At 46.3% G+C, this 19103-nt stretch overlaps 1 protein-coding gene across 2 annotated transcripts in view; it reads left to right on the top strand.

Moving 5' to 3' along the window:
• The window catches only part of PKHD1 (PKHD1 ciliary IPT domain containing fibrocystin/polyductin), a 975887-nt gene that overhangs the window by 140536 nt on the left and 816248 nt on the right, over positions 1-19103 (top strand). For both annotated transcript variants that reach the window (XM_077489019.1, XM_077489018.1), the window contains exons 20-22: positions 6630-6766; positions 7867-8036; positions 18698-18836. In XM_077489019.1, the coding sequence (XP_077345145.1) occupies positions 6630-6766; positions 7867-8036; positions 18698-18836 (446 nt within the window). The remainder of the gene's footprint in view (positions 1-6629; positions 6767-7866; positions 8037-18697; positions 18837-19103) is intronic.

Raw genomic sequence — 19103 nt, 5'->3', positions numbered from 1 at the left:
ACACTTGTGGTCATTGGGAAGAATGACCTCCTTACAGATAGCTAAAAAGATCATTGGTGTCGGTGGGAACTTATCCGAGAGGCAGAAATTTCCCAATGCTGAAGGAACCCCTGGCAACCTCTGGATGAACCCTGGTTGAGAATCACTGCCTTAGACAATAAAATGACAGTCGTTACAATAATTTATGTCACACCGTATTTGCACAGCGGTCTTACAAATGCAATTAAAAAAAAAATACACCTTTTTGAATAAAAAAAATAAATAAAATAGTAAAGTTAGTTCAATATTAATGTTAATATATATATATATATATATATATATATAGCTTTGAACATCCCACGGAGCACTGTTCAATCCATCATGCGAAAATGGAATAAGTCTGGCACAACTGCAAACCAACCAAGAAATGTCTGTTCACTTAAACTGACAGGCCAGAAGAAGAGAGCATTCATCAGGGAAGCAGCCAAGAGGCCTATGGTAACTCTGAAAGAGCTGCAGAGATCCACAGGTCAGGTGGGAGAATCTGTCCACAGGACAACTATTAGTTGTGCACTCCACAAATCTGCCCTTTATTCAGAAGTGGTAAGACGAAAGCCATTGTTGAAAGACAGGCATAAGAATTCCTGTTTGCAGTTTGTAAGAAGCCAAACATGTGGAAGAAGGTGCTCTGATCAGATGAGACCGAAATTTAACTTTTTTGCCTAAAAGCAAAATGCTATGTGTGGTGGAAAACTAACACTGCACATCACCCTGAACACACCATCCCCACCGTGAAACATGGCGGTGGCAGCATCATATTGTGGGAGTGATTTTCTTCAGCAGGGACAGGGAACAGTGGCGTATCGAAGGTATGGCAGCCATGGCAAGCGCACAAAAAAAACCCCACCTGTCCTCCCACAGTCGCCTCTCGGCACTCGTGGCCGCCTCCCACACTAATATAGCCCCTGGAGCCGCAGCCCGGCCTACTGGAGTGTGGCGCTGGCATAGAACTTGCTAATGGTTACTTGGCCTGGGGAGGGGAGCTGCAGGCGCACGCCCCCATGATGGCCAATGACTGGTCAGACCAGGTCCATGTAGAGGGTAGGGTAACTGGCGGAGGTGGAGTCTAATGCTCCACCTACCCTCCTCTGTGCAGCCGGCATCATCTTCTCCCCTGAGCATGGTCTGTGACGTCACGTGACATGAGGAGGAGAAGAGACGAGTCACGAGAGACTAGAGAGAAAGAATGGATGAAAGGGAACCCCCAGGTAGCAGCAGGGAATAGCACTGCAGCCTAGCAGGTACTGATCTTGATCATCATGTGCTTGTGTGCCTGGATTCCATCCCACTGCCAACTGCCAAGAGAAGCAAGCAGCCAATCAAATATAATGCTGAATATGGATTAAATAAATATGCATAGCCATTGATATCATAAATAAAGTGATTTATGCAACAGCAGGTACTACTTCTACTTAAAAGTAGTACCTGTTGTTGCATACATCACTTTATTACACTTTATATATGTGTAGCACTGACCCCCAAAGGAGCTGCTGGTTTGATTGGGCTCACCGTTACCTTCTCCTCCTCGATCTGTGTCTAGGGGTTCCCGTGGTAGATGGCCCAGTAAACTCAGAGACTGACGACAGATCCGCATAAAGGGATTTTTATTTGCAAACATAGACAACGAACAGTCTCTCAAAATAGGATCAGAGGGTTAGGAAGGAAGTTCAAGTACTCCTAGTGTCAAAGACAAATAATGAAGGACTTGCTTACTTTGACTAAATCCAGAAAATAGCCATTCACAACTGGATGTTCACTCAAGTTGGATAGTCCCTCTCTCACAAGGCATAGCAGCCAACAAGGTGCTTACTTAGGAACAAGTCTCTGCCACAGACGTTGTTGTAGAACATAGAGGAATATGTCTCTGCCACAGACGGTGTTGTAGACTTCAGGAAACTAACACTTATGGAACACTCATGTGATACCTGGATCTTTCAGCCAGCTTGGCGATACCCACGAGATTGGATTCACTTAGGTACTTCAGCCCTGCCAGGCTCTTGCTAAGAAACCAACCCGTACATGGTCTTCTTCTGAAGAGTCCTCCCCTGGATAACTATGAAGTTACTGGGCCTCTCCAACTACCGGAGACGGCACCGGACCACCTCAGAATCCTGCTTTAGTTTCCTTGCCTCAGGCTAGCCAGCCCCGAGACAACAAGTCGGGTGGATCCGCACCCCAGGCCATAGCCTTCCCAGGGGCTGGTCAGGAGGACCAGGACCATGGAGTCAGAACATCCTTCTGGACCGGGAACCCCAAACCATGTGACGGCTACATCTTAAGTACCCTCTCCCAGAGAGCACAGCAAGAGTGACACTCCCACTGGGTGGGCTCTGAAAAAGAGTAAACTAAAAGCACCCAACTAGACTGTGATTCCATGCCTGCCAGAAGAGACCGTGCCCCCTGTGGCCAGGCTGAATATCCTATAGTTCAGTCAGACTGATGCTGAGGTCCAAATTTAGAACAATTGGACCTGAACCAAACTGCAGTTCAGGTCTAACCTTAACTTTCAAAAAGCATAGCACATGCTCTTCAGGAGCCGGCGCTACATATGATATCAATGACTGGCTATGCATATTTATTAAAATCAATATTGAGCACTATTCGATTGTCTGCTTCTGCTTGGGCCTGGCACACATGCACAATCGCACATGATGATGATGACTTAAATTCATCATCATGTACAATTGTGCGTGTGTGCCAGGCCCAAGCAGAAGCAGCCAAATATAGTGCTGAATATGAATTAAATAAATAGATATAATAAATAAATTGTAATATGTGATTTGTGCAACAAGCTCATTAAACTATCCACTTTCAGTGAAAGTTCATGTACTGCAAACCTTGCAGTACATGAACTTTCTCTGAATGTGAACAGTTTAATGAGCATGGGCGGACTGACCCATCGGCCACTTGGGCACTGCTCGAGGGCCTGGGGCCATTAGGGGGGCCCCACAAGGGGCTCTGAAAGACTGCAACACATATAGTATAGCACAAGCAGAGGCTGTAATAAGACCTCTCACGGCGCACTGCTCCCCCCTGGCCCCTCCTTCCCTTTCATCCACCCCAGATACTTGTACTGTACATTACATCCCTGGACAGACAAGAAGAGAGGAGGGGCCGGCGGGGAGCAGCGTGCCGCGAGAGGTCTTATTATTACAGGCATCAGGTGAAGCTGTGTACTTTTTATTTTTTACAGAAGTCTAGAGACACCAAGGCTGCCACCATTGGGGAAGGGAGGGAGGAGGGGCAGCCAGTACAGATGTAGGGGACCTGGGCCCAAACAGGACTGCAGGAGGCCCCATAATAGTTTCCTGGTCCCCCCACAGTGTCCCCACCTCCAAACAGTGTCCCCCCCCCAGCACCCCCCTGTCTGCACTGCATCTGTCCTCATCGCACTGCATCCCTCTGTCTGTCCCCAGTGTCCCTCTCTGTCCTCATCACACTGCATCCCTTTCTGTTCTCATCACACTGCATCCCTTTCTGTCTGTCCCCAGTGTCCCTCCCTGTCCCTGGCATCCCTCTCTGTCTGTCCCTAGTGTCCCTCCCTGTCCCTGGCATCCCTCTCTGTCCTCGTCGCACTGCCTCCCTCTCTGTCTGTCCCCAGCATCTCTCTCTGTCCCTGGTGTCTCTCTCTGTCCTTGTCCCACTGCGTCCCTCTCTGTCCTCATCACACAGGGGAGCAGTTTCAGTGCTTGCCATAGGTGCCATTTTCACTAGATACGCCTCTGACAGGGAAGCTGGTCAGAGTTGATGGGTAGATGGATGGAGCCAAATACAGGGCAATCTTAGAAGAAAACCTGTTAGAGTCTGCAAAAGACTTGAGACTGGAGCGGAGGTTCACCTTCCAGCAGGGCAACAACCCTAAACATACAGCCAGAGCTACAATGGAATGGTTTAGATCAAATCATATGCATGTGTTAGAATGGTCCAGACCCAAATCCAATTGAGAATCTGTGGCAAGACTTGAAAATTGCTGTTAGCTGATACTCTACATCTAATCAGACACCGTTTTAGCTATTTTGCAAAGAAAAATTGGCAAAAATGTCACTAGATGGGCAAATCTGGTAAAAATGCACAAGAAAGCCCACAAAAAGTTTGCTTAAGACAAGCAGACTAAGGACATGGATTACTGGAACCATGTCCTGTGGTCTGATGAGACCAAGATAAACTTATTTGGTTGAGATGGTGTCAAGGTGAGGAGTACAAAGACAAGTTTGTCTTGCCTACAGTCAAGCATGGTGGTGGGAGTGTCATGGTCTGGCGCTGCCAGCACTGGAGTACTACAGGTCATTGAGGGAACCATGAATACCAACATGTACTGTGACATACTGAAGCAGATACATGATCCCCTCCCTTCAGAGACTGGGCTGCAGGGCAGTATTCCAACATAAAAAACCCAAACAGACCTCCAAACCGATCACTGCCTTGCTAAAGAAGTTAAGGGTAAAGGTGATGGACTGGCCAAGCATGTCTCCAGACCTAAACCCTATTGAGCATCTGTTGGACATCCTCAAATGGAAGGTGGAGGAGCTCAAAGTCTATAACATCCACCAGCTCCATGATGTCGTCATGGAGGAGTGGAAGAGGACTCCAGTGGCAACCTGTGAAGCTCTGGTGAACTTGATGCCCAAGAGGGTTAACCCTCCTGGCGGTGTTCCCGAGTCTGGCTCGGGGGGTGGAAGTTTTATACCAAAAGCAGTAACCCCCCCGAGCCAGACTCAGGACCGCATCACTGTATGCAGGAGGAGGTTTACTTACCTCCTCCCTTGGATCCAGCGATGTCCCCCCGCTGTACGAGCGGCTGGTCCTCTGCTCGATTCATCACGGAGACGATCTCCTTTACCTGCGAGCGTTGCAACGCATGGGGACGGAGAACGGCGACAAATTCAAAAAGTGAAACACACAGTATACATACAGTATAATGTAATCTTACAGATTACATTGCTGTATGTAATAATTTCACATCCCCTTTGTCCCTAGTGTTCTGCCCAGTGTCCTGCATGCAGTTTTATAATATAAAAACTGTTCTTTATGCCTGGAAACTGGAGATTGTCCATAGCAACCAAAACTGTCACTTTACATCAAAAAGGATTTAGACCAGCTAGAAAACAGCGATAATAAATTAGAAACACTCGCAGAATTGAGCATCATCAAATACTGAAAAGTAATGACAGTGTCAATTCTGCAACTGAGCAAATATCTGTGTTTTTGATTTGATTACATTATTGAATAATTTTTATTATTGTTATATTATTATTTGGTATAATTATTTATAGTTATTTATTATATTATCATTTATGATGAAATTTTTCAAACTTCATCATACCCGGGATGTCTGCTAGACTCTGGTTTGGACAGATTTAAGTGAGTTATTCCTAAGAATTACAGGACTACAATATAAAACGCCAAATTTTCATGCAAAATAACTGTACTGCTTTCAGCACCTAAAATCCGAAATAATCATACGGCCAGGGAGGTTAAGGCAGTGTTGGAAAATAATGGTGGCCACACAAAATATTGACACTTTGGGGGTTATTTACTAAAGGAAAATCCACTTTGCACTGAAAGTGCACTTGGAAGTAAAGTCACTGTAGATCCGAGGGGGACATGCGAGGAAAATACAAAACAGCATTTTAGCTTGCACATGATCGGATGATAAAATCAGCAGAAGTTCCACTCATTTCAGATCTACCCCTTAGATTTAGAGCAACTGCACTTGCAGTGCAAAGTGGTTTCCCCTTACGTAAATAACCGCCTTTATACCCAATTTGGAAATTTTCACTCAGGGGTGTACTCACTTTTGTTGCCAGCGGTTTAGGCATTAATGGCTGTGTGTGGAGTTATTTTGAGGGGACAGCAAATTTACACTGTTATACAGGCTGTACACTCACTACTTCACATTGTAGCAAAGTGTTATTTCTTCAGTGTTGTCACATGAAACGATATAATAAAATATTTTAAAAAATGTGAGGGATGTACTCACTTTTGAGAGATACTGTGTGTATATATATATATATATATATATATATATATATATATATATATATATATATATATATATATATATATAGATAGATAGATAGATAGACATACACACACACACACAAAGTGGTGATTGCTATATATATTTGTTCCGTCAGGACAAGAATATGACATGTAAAAAAAATTTCCTTTGTTTTAGCCAAATATTAAATATTGCATATGAAAGCCTGTTTTTTTACAGAGTTCAGTAACTCAAGCTAAAATTTGCACACAGTGCAGTGACTCCTCCTTCTAACTCTGCCTTCCTGCTTCTCAGTACAGAGAAACTATATGAAGTTCCAATTAGAGAGAGAGTCTGAAAGCAATCGGCTTCTTTACAAGTCCCTTGGTGCTCTGTAATACGTGTTTCATGGGTGCATTCTGTTCCTGTAATAAATGCTAATTGGTTAAACAAAGATTTTATATAAACAGTATAAAAAACAATTCTTCAGCTTAAAACAAACTTTAAGCAAACAAATGATTATAAAATTGATCTTTCTAGTTTTCCTTCAAATAAGGACATCCTGAATACATCTGTATTTCATTTATATTTGAATTAAATCATCTTTCAGGTGTGTTTTGCCTATAAGGGATATTTGAAAAATTATTTGCTGGTCTCCGTCACATATAACACTACTAAGGAGTCACTAAACACAGTAAGAAAGAATTATACTTGCCCCTGGGAATTTCATGAGCATGATCCTGAAAGGTAAACCATCCCTTTATTTTTTTAACTTTTTTAATAATGGTGTATCTTCATTTACAAAGTCCTGGCAGTTTGTGCAGCACTTACATTTAAACATTTGAATCACTCAATTCAGGAGCAATATTTCTCAGTGCAAAGTGGATTTGCCTTTCGTAAATAACCCCCAGGGTATCATTGCTGACTTGACTAAAAATTATGGTTGCCTCGCTATTATGCCGATACAGTGGTTTCAGTTTTTTTCCCGGGTTGAAACAAGTGAATTTTGTGTTGGAGATACGTATTCTGACTCTCTCTGTACTTTAACCAGAGACAGTTAGGCAACTAGTATTTTCAGAAGGTCAGCAATGGTAGTTTTCTTTTCTTTATCTGGAATCATCAACTAAAATTTTTAGCCTTTACCTGCTGGTAATGCAGTACAGCTTTACAACAAAGTGATTATTTACACGATCCCTAAAATTATCATTTTTGGGGGGACTGCTTTTGGTTTTGGTATATATACTTATGCTCTATAAACTTAGGCTAATATGGGTTTTCCATATTTCTTCTAAAGGCTTAATTTTTGGAAATTACAAGATAGAACATGGCATTTATTTGAAGTAGGGTCAAAGCTCTTTTGACCATACTTCTACTATAGGTCACAGGAGTGCACTTTGTGTGACCCAGATTCAACAGACACAGGGCTAAAGTCCATTGCCGGTTGACATCACCTAGCCGGTCTAGACTCTGGAGAAATCCTGACTTTTGCTTGCCCGGCAGCTGGCTCAGCACTGGCAGGGCAGAGCAGAAAGCCGGAGAATGATAGTCACCGACTTTCTGCTCACTGAGAACTGAGTGATCAGCTGTCTTTGATTGCTTGGTTCTTATCAGAGAGGTGGCAGGGGACAGATGCAGCATCAGCTCCTTACTGCATCCAGCTATGTTCGTATGTAGACTTGTTTTTTTCAAACCCCAGAACCCCTCCACTGACAGGATAGGAGCATTTTCTACACATTTTTGAAGGATGATGATACAACCATGAATTTCACCAGGATTTTGACTTAAAGGCCTGAAGACATACTTTAATTTGTTCCATTTGACATAACAATGTTTATCTTCTATGCTAGCTGGAAATTTGTCTGTATGGATCTTTGGATGTGTATACAAGACACACTGGGGGATGCCGATAGACCCTCTTCAATACACGTGGATCAGATTCTCCTGATGCAAGCAGAAAATAAGGAAAATAATTGGTATTTTATTGATGAGATCATCATTGCCAATGGAAGCATAAAAGGTAGAAGCCATGGAGTTTTATAGACATTCTTCTTATGTGCTCACTCTTATTTTTAGGAAAATTTGAACTTTCAACCTTTTATCCTTCGAGAACTTGTTAGTGCCTAGCCTAATATTTCTTGGAAATGTTTAACACTCATAATGCAATTATTAAGGTGTTGGTTTACATGTATCCATTTGCTCTAAGAAAGCCACAAACAAATGAAAATAGACCTTAGATCAGGGTTTCTCAACCAGGGTTCCATGGAAATGCTAGGTTTCCTTGAGCAGTGAGCAACTTTGGCTTTTCAGTTACATCCCCACTGACACCATTGATCTTTTTTAGCTATCAGTAAACGGGTAATTCTTCCCAATGACCACAAGTGTGTAAGGAGCATTCTTCCCAATGACCATCACACTAATGTATCATGAGGAGTAGATATAGTCATTTTTAGCAGGGTGTTCCCTGGGGCAGGAAAGGTATTTCAAGAGCTCCTCTGAGTTAAAAAGGTTGAGAAAGGCTGCCTTAGATAGAAAGACAGTGTTGGACAAACACATACTGTACTGACAGTTATTTAAAAACACAGATTGTGATAAATAGACACAGACTAACAGATTCAAAGCATCTGGTGATCCCACCATGAAAGTTTTTCTCCCTTTATCTCAGCTTTGCTTCTGTTTTGTCATCCTGTCCCATTGGCTTGTGATGGAGACTACATGTGGCCATTTCAACATATATTATGCAGGCATGATCCACTGTTGCCACCTTCACCAAACGTATTCTGGAAAAAAAGCCATGCCGCCATAGCTGGTAGTGATGGCCGAACGGTTCGCCCGGCGGTCGTTTCGCGGCGAATTTCCGACTTTCGCCGTCCGCGGGTTCGAACGCCTTTTTCCGTCGTTCGCCCCGGCGGACTTACGTGTTTAATGTATACAAGAACTTTAACCTTTCGTGACACGTTTATCATGTGTTACAGGACAACCAATTGAGACATGACAGCTCATGGACACTTGGACATTCCCCCTAACCTATAAATACACCCGATCCGGTGGCCATTTTACATTCTTTCTTCTGTCACTGTAGGGAAAGGATCCTGTGTGGAGTAGGGACAGAGAAAACGCTAGCTATTTGGTACACAAAAGTTCTTTTCAGGACTGGTATAGGTGTTAGGTCAGCAGCCTGAGTTTCTTTTGTCAGTTTAGATAAAGGGACAGAGCGCTGTATGCTGCTATTTTAGGGACAGCTCAGCCAGATTAGTCTTTCTTCATCATCATCATCATCATCATCATTAGCTGTTACTATCAGGTCCACAAAAGAGCTGTTCCAGCTAATCGTTCCAGCCTACTCTTTTTTGCCAATTTGTATAGGGACAGGCAGGAAGCAGTGTGTCAGGCAGTGAGGATAATTTTAAAGACTTGCTGTTACTATTAGTTCCACAAAGGTTCTTTTCAGGACTGGTATCAGTGGTACGGTAATAGGCTTGTACACGTATAATATTCTTTCTTCCAAATATAGAAAGAATATTATACTTGACTGCTGCCCTTCTGCTGCAGTCTGCTAATCATTCACAACTCACTTGTTCCACAAAGCTCTTTATCAGGACTGGTAACTTGGTCTGTCTAGGGTGCTACGGTACATAGGCTTGGGTGCGGTACAGTCTGCTGTTCTGTAAGGACCGCTATCGGTCCACAATACATAGGGTTGCCGTGCACTACTGCTGACCGCTGCCCTATACTGCAGCAGTCCTTCATTGGTATAGGGACTGACGTACAGTCTGCTAATCACTAACACACAACCTGCTTGGTCCACAAAAGTTCTTATAAGGACTGGTAACTTGGTATAGGGTGCTACGGTACATAGGCCTGAGTGCGTTACAGTCTGCTGTTCTGTAAGGACCGCTATCGGTCCACAATACATAGGGTTGCCGTGCACTACTGCTGACCGCTGCCCTATACTGCAGCAGTCCTTCAGCGGTATAGGGACTGACGCACAGTCTGCTAAACACTAACACACAACCTGCTTGGTCCACAAAAGTTTTTATAAGGACTGGTAACTTGGTATAGGGTGCTACGGTACATAGGCCTGAGTGCAGTACAGTCTGCTGTTCTGTAAGGACCGCTATCGGTCCACAATACATAGGGTTGCCGTGCACTACTGCTGACCGCTGCCCTATACTGCAGCAGTCCTTCATTGGTATAGGGACTGACGTACAGTCTGCTAATCACTAACACACAACCTGCTTGGTCCACAAAAGTTCTTATAAGGACTGGTAACTTGGTATAGGGTGCTACGGTACATAGGCCTGAGTGCGTTACAGTCTGCTGTTCTGTAAGGACCGCTATCGGTCCACAATACATAGGGTTGCCGTGCACTACTGCTGACCGCTGCCCTATACTGCAGCAGTCCTTCATTGGTATAGGGACTGACGTACAGTCTGCTAATCACTAACACACAACCTGCTTGTTCCACAAAAGTTCTTATAAGGACTGGTAACTTGGTATAGGGTGCTACGGTACATAGGCCTGAGTGCGTTACAGTCTGCTGTTCTGTAAGGACCGCTATCGGTCCACAATACATAGGGTTGCCGTGCACTACTGCTGACCGCTGCCCTATACTGCAGCAGTCCTTCATTGGTATAGGGACTGACGTACAGTCTGCTAATCACTAACACACAACCTGCTTGGTCCACAAAAGTTCTTATAAGGACTGGTAACTTGGTATAGGGTGCTACGGTACATAGGCCTGAGTGCGTTACAGTCTGCTGTTCTGTAAGGACCGCTATCGGTCCACAATACATAGGGTTGCCGTGCACTACTGCTGACCGCTGCCCTATACTGCAGCAGTCCTTCAGCGGTATAGGGACTGACGCACAGTCTGCTAAACACTAACACACAACCTGCTTGGTCCACAAAAGTTTTTATAAGGACTGGTAACTTGGTATAGGGTGCTACGGTACATAGGCCTGAGTGCGTTACAGTCTGCTGTTCTGTAAGGACCGCTATCGGTCCACAATACATAGGGTTGCCGTGCACTACTGCTGACCGCTGCCCTATACTGCAGCAGTCCTTCATTGGTATAGGGACTGACGTACAGTCTGCTAATCACTAACACACAACCTGCTTGGTCCACAAAAGTTCTTATAAGGACTGGTAACTTGGTATAGGGTGCTACGGTACATAGGCCTGAGTGCAGTACAGTCTGCTGTTCTGTAAGGACCGCTATCGGTCCACAATACATAGGGTTGCCGTGCACTACTGCTGACCGCTGCCCTATACTGCAGCAGTCCTTCAGCGGTATAGGGACTGACGCACAGTCTGCTAAACACTAACACACAACCTGCTTGGTCCACAAAAGTTTTTATAAGGACTGGTAACTTGGTATAGGGTGCTACGGTACATAGGCCTGAGTGCAGTACAGTCTGCTGTTCTGTAAGGACCGCTATCGGTCCACAATACATAGGGTTGCCGTGCACTACTGCTGACCGCTGCCCTATACTGCAGCAGTCCTTCATTGGTATAGGGACTGACGTACAGTCTGCTAATCACTAACACACAACCTGCTTGTTCCACAAAAGTTCTTATAAGGACTGGTAACTTGGTATAGGGTGCTACGGTACATAGGCTTGAGTGCGGTACAGTCTGCTGTTCTGTAAGGACCGCTATCGGTCCACAATAGATAGGGTTGACGTGCACCACTGCTGACCGCTGCCCTATACTGCAGCAGTCCTTCAGCGGTATAGGGACTGACGCACAGTCTGCTAAACACTAACACACAACCTGCTTGGTCCACAAAAGTTTTTATAAGGACTGGTAACTTGGTATAGGGTGCTACGGTACATAGGCCTGAGTGCGTTACAGTCTGCTGTTCTGTAAGGACCGCTATCGGTCCACAATACATAGGGTTGCCGTGCACTACTGCTGACCGCTGCCCTATACTGCAGCAGTCCTTCATTGGTATAGGGACTGACGTACAGTCTGCTAATCACTAACACACAACCTGCTTGGTCCACAAAAGTTCTTATAAGGACTGGTAACTTGGTATAGGGTGCTACGGTACATAGGCCTGAGTGCGTTACAGTCTGCTGTTCTGTAAGGACCGCTATCGGTCCACAATACATAGGGTTGCCGTGCACTACTGCTGACCGCTGCCCTATACTGCAGCAGTCCTTCAGCGGTATAGGGACTGACGCACAGTCTGCTAAACACTAACACACAACCTGCTTGGTCCACAAAAGTTCTTATAAGGACTGGTAACTTGGTATAGGGTGCTACGGTACATAGGCTTGAGTGCGGTACAGTCTGCTGTTCTGTAAGGACCGCTATCGGTCCACAATAGATAGGGTTGACGTGCACCACTGCTGACCGCTGCCCTATACTGCAGCAGTCCTTCAGCGGTATAGGGACTGACGTACAGTCTGCTAAACACTAATACACAACCTGCTTGGTCCACAAAAGTTCTTATAAGGACTGGTAACTTGGTATAGGGTGCTACGGTACATAGGCTTGAGTGCGGTACAGTCTGCTGTTCTGTAAGGACCGCTATAGGTCCACAATAGATAGGGTTGACGTGCACCACTGCTGACCGCTCACCTATACTGCAGCAGTCCTTCAGCGGTATAGGGACTAAGAGTTTTGTCACAGGGTCATTTAAAAAATGACATGCAGAGGAAGAGGCAGGCCCTTCCGCAGGGGTGGTAGGGGTAGGGCAGGAGCAACAGGCTTGAGCCAAAGTGGGAAGTTGCAGAAGGTGCGTTCAATTACTTTAAAGGATGCACCAGACTTGGTTGAGTGGCTCGCTCAGCCTTACTCTTCTGCACCCTCCTCATCCTCTCGATCTGCACCCTCTTCTTCACTCTCTGCTATGTGCACCCCCAAAGACACTACCACCAACAACACGACCACCACCACCACCACCACATACCTTCCGCTTGAGTCACTGGAATTATTTTCCGATCCATATCAAGAGGACATTTCTGATGCGCAGCCACTCTTGGTATTGGATCAGGAAGAGGAGGTAGCAACAAGCGCTACTCAGCAGTCTGACGCCAGTACCCAGATCAGCCCAAGGAGGAGGTTGGTCCCCGGTGTTGCTGCCTACTCTACTTATAGCGGTGGGGAAGGTGACGTTGATGATGACGTGTCTAGTGATGTCACGTGGGTGCCCACAAGAGAGGAAGAGGAGGGGAGTTCAGAGGGAGATATGGACCAGCAGATAGGGAGGAGAAGCAGCAATGACTTACATTGCACAGCAGGGACAAAGCAGACTGCAAATGTATCAGGAGCGAGTCATCGACCATGTACGGTCACATCTGGCGCTCCCAGGACACCGGCACATGGCTCCGCAGTGTGGGCTTTTTTTAACGTGTCCGCTGCTGACAATAGCGTTGCCATCTGCAATCTTTGCAGTCAACGCGTTAGTCGCGGTAAGCCCAATACTCACCTAGGGACGACCGCCTTAAGAAGGCACATGAGCAGCCATCACCGAGCCCAGTGGGAGCAACGGAACACACAAAGCCACACTGCAGGCTCTCACCGTCCAGCCTCGTCTTCTACTTCTCCTTCTCCTCTCTCCTCACAATTGTCCTCCACTCCACCTTCCATCACGCCAAGCTCACATTTTTCTGCAAAAAGGCAGGCTTCCGTGGGCCTAATGTTTGAGCGTAAAAAAATGATGACGCCGGATAACCCTCTTGCCCAACGGTTGGCGGCTGGCTTGTCAGAACTCATAGCCCGCCAACTACTGCCATATAAACTGGTGGACTCGGAGGCCTTTCGCAAATTTGTGGCCATTGGAACACCACAATGGAAGGTCCCAGGAAGGAAGTATTTCTCAGAGAAGGGCATCCCAGAGCTATATGGCCATGTTCAGCGGCAAGTGAATGTATCTCTGGCACACAGTGTCGGTGCCAAGATACATCTGACCACAGACACGTGGTCTAGCAAACACGGGCAGGGAAGGTATATCAGTTTTACTGCCCACTGGGTGAACCTTCTGACGGCCGTCAAGCATGTAACCCGTGGCACCCGTGTAGATTTGGTTTTACCGCCACGGATTGCATGCAGGCCTGACTCTTCTTCTCCTCCTCCTACTCCATCCTCCTCCCTCTCCTCCTCAGCTGCCTCCTCCTTTTCCGCTGCTAGCGTCTCTTCCACTGCACCGCCCAAGCTCCCCAGAACCTATTCCACATGCCAGGTGAGACGTTGCCATGCCGTGCTGCGTCTGTTGTGCCTGGAAGCAAAGAGCCACACTGGCCCGGCACTCCTTTCAGCTTTGCGTTCACAGGCAGATGAGTGGCTAACACCGCTCAATTTGACAGTTGGTAAAGTGGTGTGTGACAACGGTGCCAATCTGCTTAGCGCATTGAAACAGGGCAAAATCACGCACGTGCCGTGCATGGCACACGTCTTAAACTTGGTCGTGCAGCGATTCCTTGTCAAATACCCTGGGGTCCAGGACATCTTGCGGCAGGCAAGGAAAATCTCGGCCCATTTCAGAAGATCTTACACGGCCATGGCTCGCCTTGCTGACATTCAGCGGCGACACCATCTGCCGGTCAGACGTCTTATTTGCGATTGCCCGACGCGATGGAACTCAACCTTCTATATGCTTGATAGGCTGCTCCAGCAGAAACGTGCAGTTAACGTCTACCTGTATGAACTCTGCGAAAGAAACGGTTCTGGGGAGCTGGGTTTTTTTTCACCGCGCCAGTGGCTGCTCATGCGCGACACATGCAGACTTCTGCGGCCATTTGAGGAGATCACCAAACTGGTCAGTCGCAGCCATGGCGCCATCAGTGACATGGTACCTTATGCCTTCTTTCTGGAGCGTGCATTGCGTCGTGTCATTGATCAGGCTGTGGAGGAGCAGGAGCGGGAAGATGAGGAAGTCGCAATGCTGGATGAATTCCCAGGGGGGGCTACTCTATCTGAGACAAGTCAACAACAGGAGTCTGATGAGGAGTCAGAGGAGGATGGTGCCGGGGCGGATGAGCAGGAGCAAGAAGAGCATGCTTTAAACCTTTCTGGGATCCCTGTTGTGCGAGGATGGGGAGAGGAGAATGAAGAGGACGACATTATCCTGGATGATGAGCAGGAGCCAGGCCACCACACCGCTTCCACTTTAGTGCAAATGGGGGCCTTCATGCTCCAGTGTTTTAATAGGGACCCCCGTATAAAAAGCATGAGGGTCAAGGACCAGTACTGGGTGGCAACGTACTTAGACCCCCGGTACAAACACAAAATGGCGGAAATGTTACCGCCGTCGCAGAGGGCTGTCAGAATGCAGCACTTCCAGGCCTTGCTTCGAGAAATGCTGCATTCTGCTTTTGCGTGCGCTGGCAGAGGAGCAATTCCCACTCCCAGAGAAGGATTTGCGGGTACCAATCCAACAGCGCCTGCAAGAAGAGGCCGGTTTGAAGATGTGTTGGTGACTTCGGATATGAGGTCATTCTTTCAGCCGACCCATCGACAGGTGTCATCCGGATCCAGCATCAGGGAACGCCTAGACCGTCAGGTGTCCGACTACATTGGGTTAACGGCCGATGTGGACGCTCTGAGGAGTGATGAACCCCTAGACTACTGGGTGGGCAGGCTTGACCTCTGGCCAGAGCTTGCCCAATTTGCAATCGAACTGTTGGCTTGCCCCTCATCCAGTGTCCTGTCCGAAAGGACGTTCAGCGCAGCAGGGGGGATTGTGACCGATAAGCGTACTCGCCTAGCTCACCACAGTGTTAACTACCTCACATTTCTAAAAATGAATGAGGCATGGATCTCGGAGGAATTCAACACATGTGATCAGTAGACCATGTATATGTCTATAAACAATTTTTGGAATCAAGCACACAGACCTTCTTAATTCATTTGGCTCACTTCCCTGACCCAAAAAAGCACACCGTACTATATGCCCCTACCCTCCTCTTTGAAGAGGTTGAGCGGTGTCATATTTCTACTGGGGCTGCTTATTATGAGGGGTTCCCACCATCCCTGTGCTGTGCTGACTTCCTCCTGGGTGTTCTTATTATGAGGGGCTCCCACCATCCCTGTGCTGTGCTGACTTCCTCCTGGGGGTTCTTATTATGAGGGGATCACACCATCCCTGTGCTGTGCTGACTTCCTCCTGGGGCTGCTTACGGTGCTGCTGTCAGCGCTGTATGTCACGGAGCTGCTGTCAGCGCTGTATGTCACGGAGCTGCTGTCAGCGCTGTATGTCACGGAGCTGCTGTCAGCGCTGTATGTCACGGAGCTGCTGTCAGCGCTGTATGTCACGGAGCTGCTGTCAGCGCTGTATGTCACGGAGCTGCTGTCAGCGCTGTATGTCACGGAGCTGCTGTCAGCGCTGTATGTCACGGAGCTGCTGTCAGCGCTGTATGTCACGGAGCTGCTGTCAGCGCTGTATGTCACGGTGCTGCTGTCAGCGCTGTATGTCACGGAGCTGCTGTCAGCGCTGTATGTCACGGAGCTGCTGTCAGTGCTGTATGTCACGGAGCTGCTGTCAGCGCTGTATGTCACGGAGCTGCTGTCAGCGCTGTATGTCACGGAGCTGCTGTCAGCGCTGTATGTCACGGTGCTGCTGTCAGCGCTGTATGTCACGGAGCTGCTGTCAGCGCTGTATGTCACGGAGCTGCTGTCAGCGCTGTATGTCACGGAGCTGCTGTCAGCGCTGTATGTCACGGAGCTGCTGTCAGCGCTGTATGTCACGGAGCTGCTGTCAGCGCTGTATGTCACGGTGCTGATGTCAGTGCTCTGTATTACGGTGCTGCTGTCAGTGCTCTGTATCTCCTGCACCCTCTTGTTTGCCTACCCTGGTCCCTGACCTTCCCTCTCCTCCATTGCCTTCATTAGCTCCATAGTCCTGAATTGTCAGAACAATTTCCCAAATAAAAAAAAAATGCTTGTAGTTATCGATCCCAAATTCACCTCATACATGTATTATGCTATTGTCCAGGTGGTGGGACTACGTGCTACCCCCTAATAATTACCCCGTGGCCGCAAATTCGACCTAAAGGTTTGCGAAATTCGCCTCCCATTGAAGTCAATGGAGCCCGCGGCGAACGGTCGTTTTCGCGAACGTTTGTGTCCGTTCGCGTTTCGCGTTCGCGAAACGTCCCGTCGGAAGTTCGTCCATCACTAATAGCTGGACTACCTGTAGAGGCCGTGGGAGAGTTTTTTTTTTTTATATTTTATATTAAAATATTTTAGGGAAAAAAAGAAAGTATATGGCCTGGAGAAAAAGTGCAACTTGGAGGAGGGCCACCATGGCTGGGGTGGGCAGTTGAGATGGAGAGAATAATGGTGTGATGGGGGAAGGTATCAATTCACTTACTGGATTGATGGGTGGGATGGGGGTATTCTGTAGGGAGTAGAGGGGTGGAGGATCTTATTGGAGCTCAGTCTGAGCTTCTCATAAAATTAGGAAGGTTTCTCCTACCCACTTTCCCTTGTTTGTTGGTTTGGGGGGCTACCTAGCAATATTTACTGTAGTACGGGATTGGGATGGTCTTAATAGTGGGAAGTTCCTGGAGGGGTATGTTTTTTCCATGACATTCATGTTATGGATTAATTTCTTAATAGTGGTAGCAGCAGCGGGGGGGTCTATGGGGTCTTTGAAGACAGTGCTGGATAAAATAATGGAGAATTAGGGGGGGTTGGGCCCATCTGGGGGTATGGGTGTCCCTTCTCTTCCTAATAATACAATGGTAACAATGGTTTTAAGTTGGTTGCATCTGGTAGGAAGCAAATAGTAATTGTCCCTGAGCCAGTGTAATTTTCGGCTGGGAGCCTTTCATGGGGTGACAGATACAAATGGATGGTCGAGAGAAAATAGCCCTTCAAAGACCTTAGACCGGGTAGAATTAAGCTGAGGTTTTTTGGTTTAATGGTTATGTATAAAATGTATTATATGAATTACGATTGTTTATGTTGATATTTGTATTTCAATTATTGTAATAAAAGGCTGCTATGGCCATTCAACTCCAAAAATAATATGTGTCGTCTGGTCAATCTTGGAGGGGAAGGAATGGGGCCAATTGTTTATTTTACAGGAAGCCTGAGCCTCAGTAATCTGCACATCCCTCGGTCATGCAAGCTTTAGCAACCTGAATGTCATTGGTTGGGGTGTACATTTATTGTAAATGACATTAACTGTTTCTGATAGACAGTAATTGTTGATAGACACAAAAAAGTGATGGATAGATAGGGAATTTAATAGGCCCAGACAGTGATGGATGGACACAGACTAACAAAAAATAATTGACAGATATTAGGTGAGTTGTCTGGCTTCATCTGCAATCCAAGCTAGCCTGGAAAACTCAATTTCAAGCAAACTATGTCTTCAGAGTGAGCAGATTGATGACAAAGGTAGGAAAGACTTCTAAGATAGGTGGGTTATCTATGGCCAGGGAATACATAACCAGGATAAATAAATCTTTTACTCTGCACTCTTCATGAAAAGATTTAAATCCAAATGAGCTATGGTCTGTTCTAGGCCCAGGTTCTCTCATTACTTTCTTATCAACAGACTGGAAAATTTAACATCTGAAAATGTTCATCATGAAAAATGTTACAAAAAATCGAGTGCTTTACAGTGAATATTATTCCTAGTGAATTCAAAGTGTGCCATCACTTGCGAGAATTGTCTGTAATATAGAAAACACAAGTTTATCTAACATCTTGTTATCTTTACAGTTTACCAAGTGGATCCTAAACCAGCACAGCCAGGCGGTCATCTTCTGAAATCCATATCTATTACTGGAACTTACCCCTCCTTCAATGTGACTGCCCTAGTGGCCAACTGCGGGATCAACCTTCCTCTTATAGAGCTGTGGTAAGGGGATATATATCAGACCCTCACATTAAACTGTAGGAATACGTGATGAATATGACAAAGTCTCAGGTGATGAGAAAGCTGAACCTGTGTCTTGCATACCTGCTGTGACTGCTACTATCCATGCTACATGTTAAATCATTTTAAACCATGGCAAATGCAACAAAATTTGGGAGACTTCCTTATGGATAGGAATAAAACAGGAACCTAGGGCAGGGAAGTCTCACTGAAGTTAATTTACTAAACCTGGAGAGTGCAATATCTGGT

This window comes from Lithobates pipiens, unplaced genomic scaffold (genome assembly GCF_037356315.1).
Source record: "Lithobates pipiens isolate NorthernLeopardFrog02 unplaced genomic scaffold, aLitPip1_a1.2 Scaffold_18, whole genome shotgun sequence".
NCBI lineage: Eukaryota > Metazoa > Chordata > Amphibia > Anura > Ranidae > Lithobates > Lithobates pipiens.
Note: the sequence above shows the minus strand (reverse complement) of the source record. Positions and strands in the feature narration are given on the sequence as shown.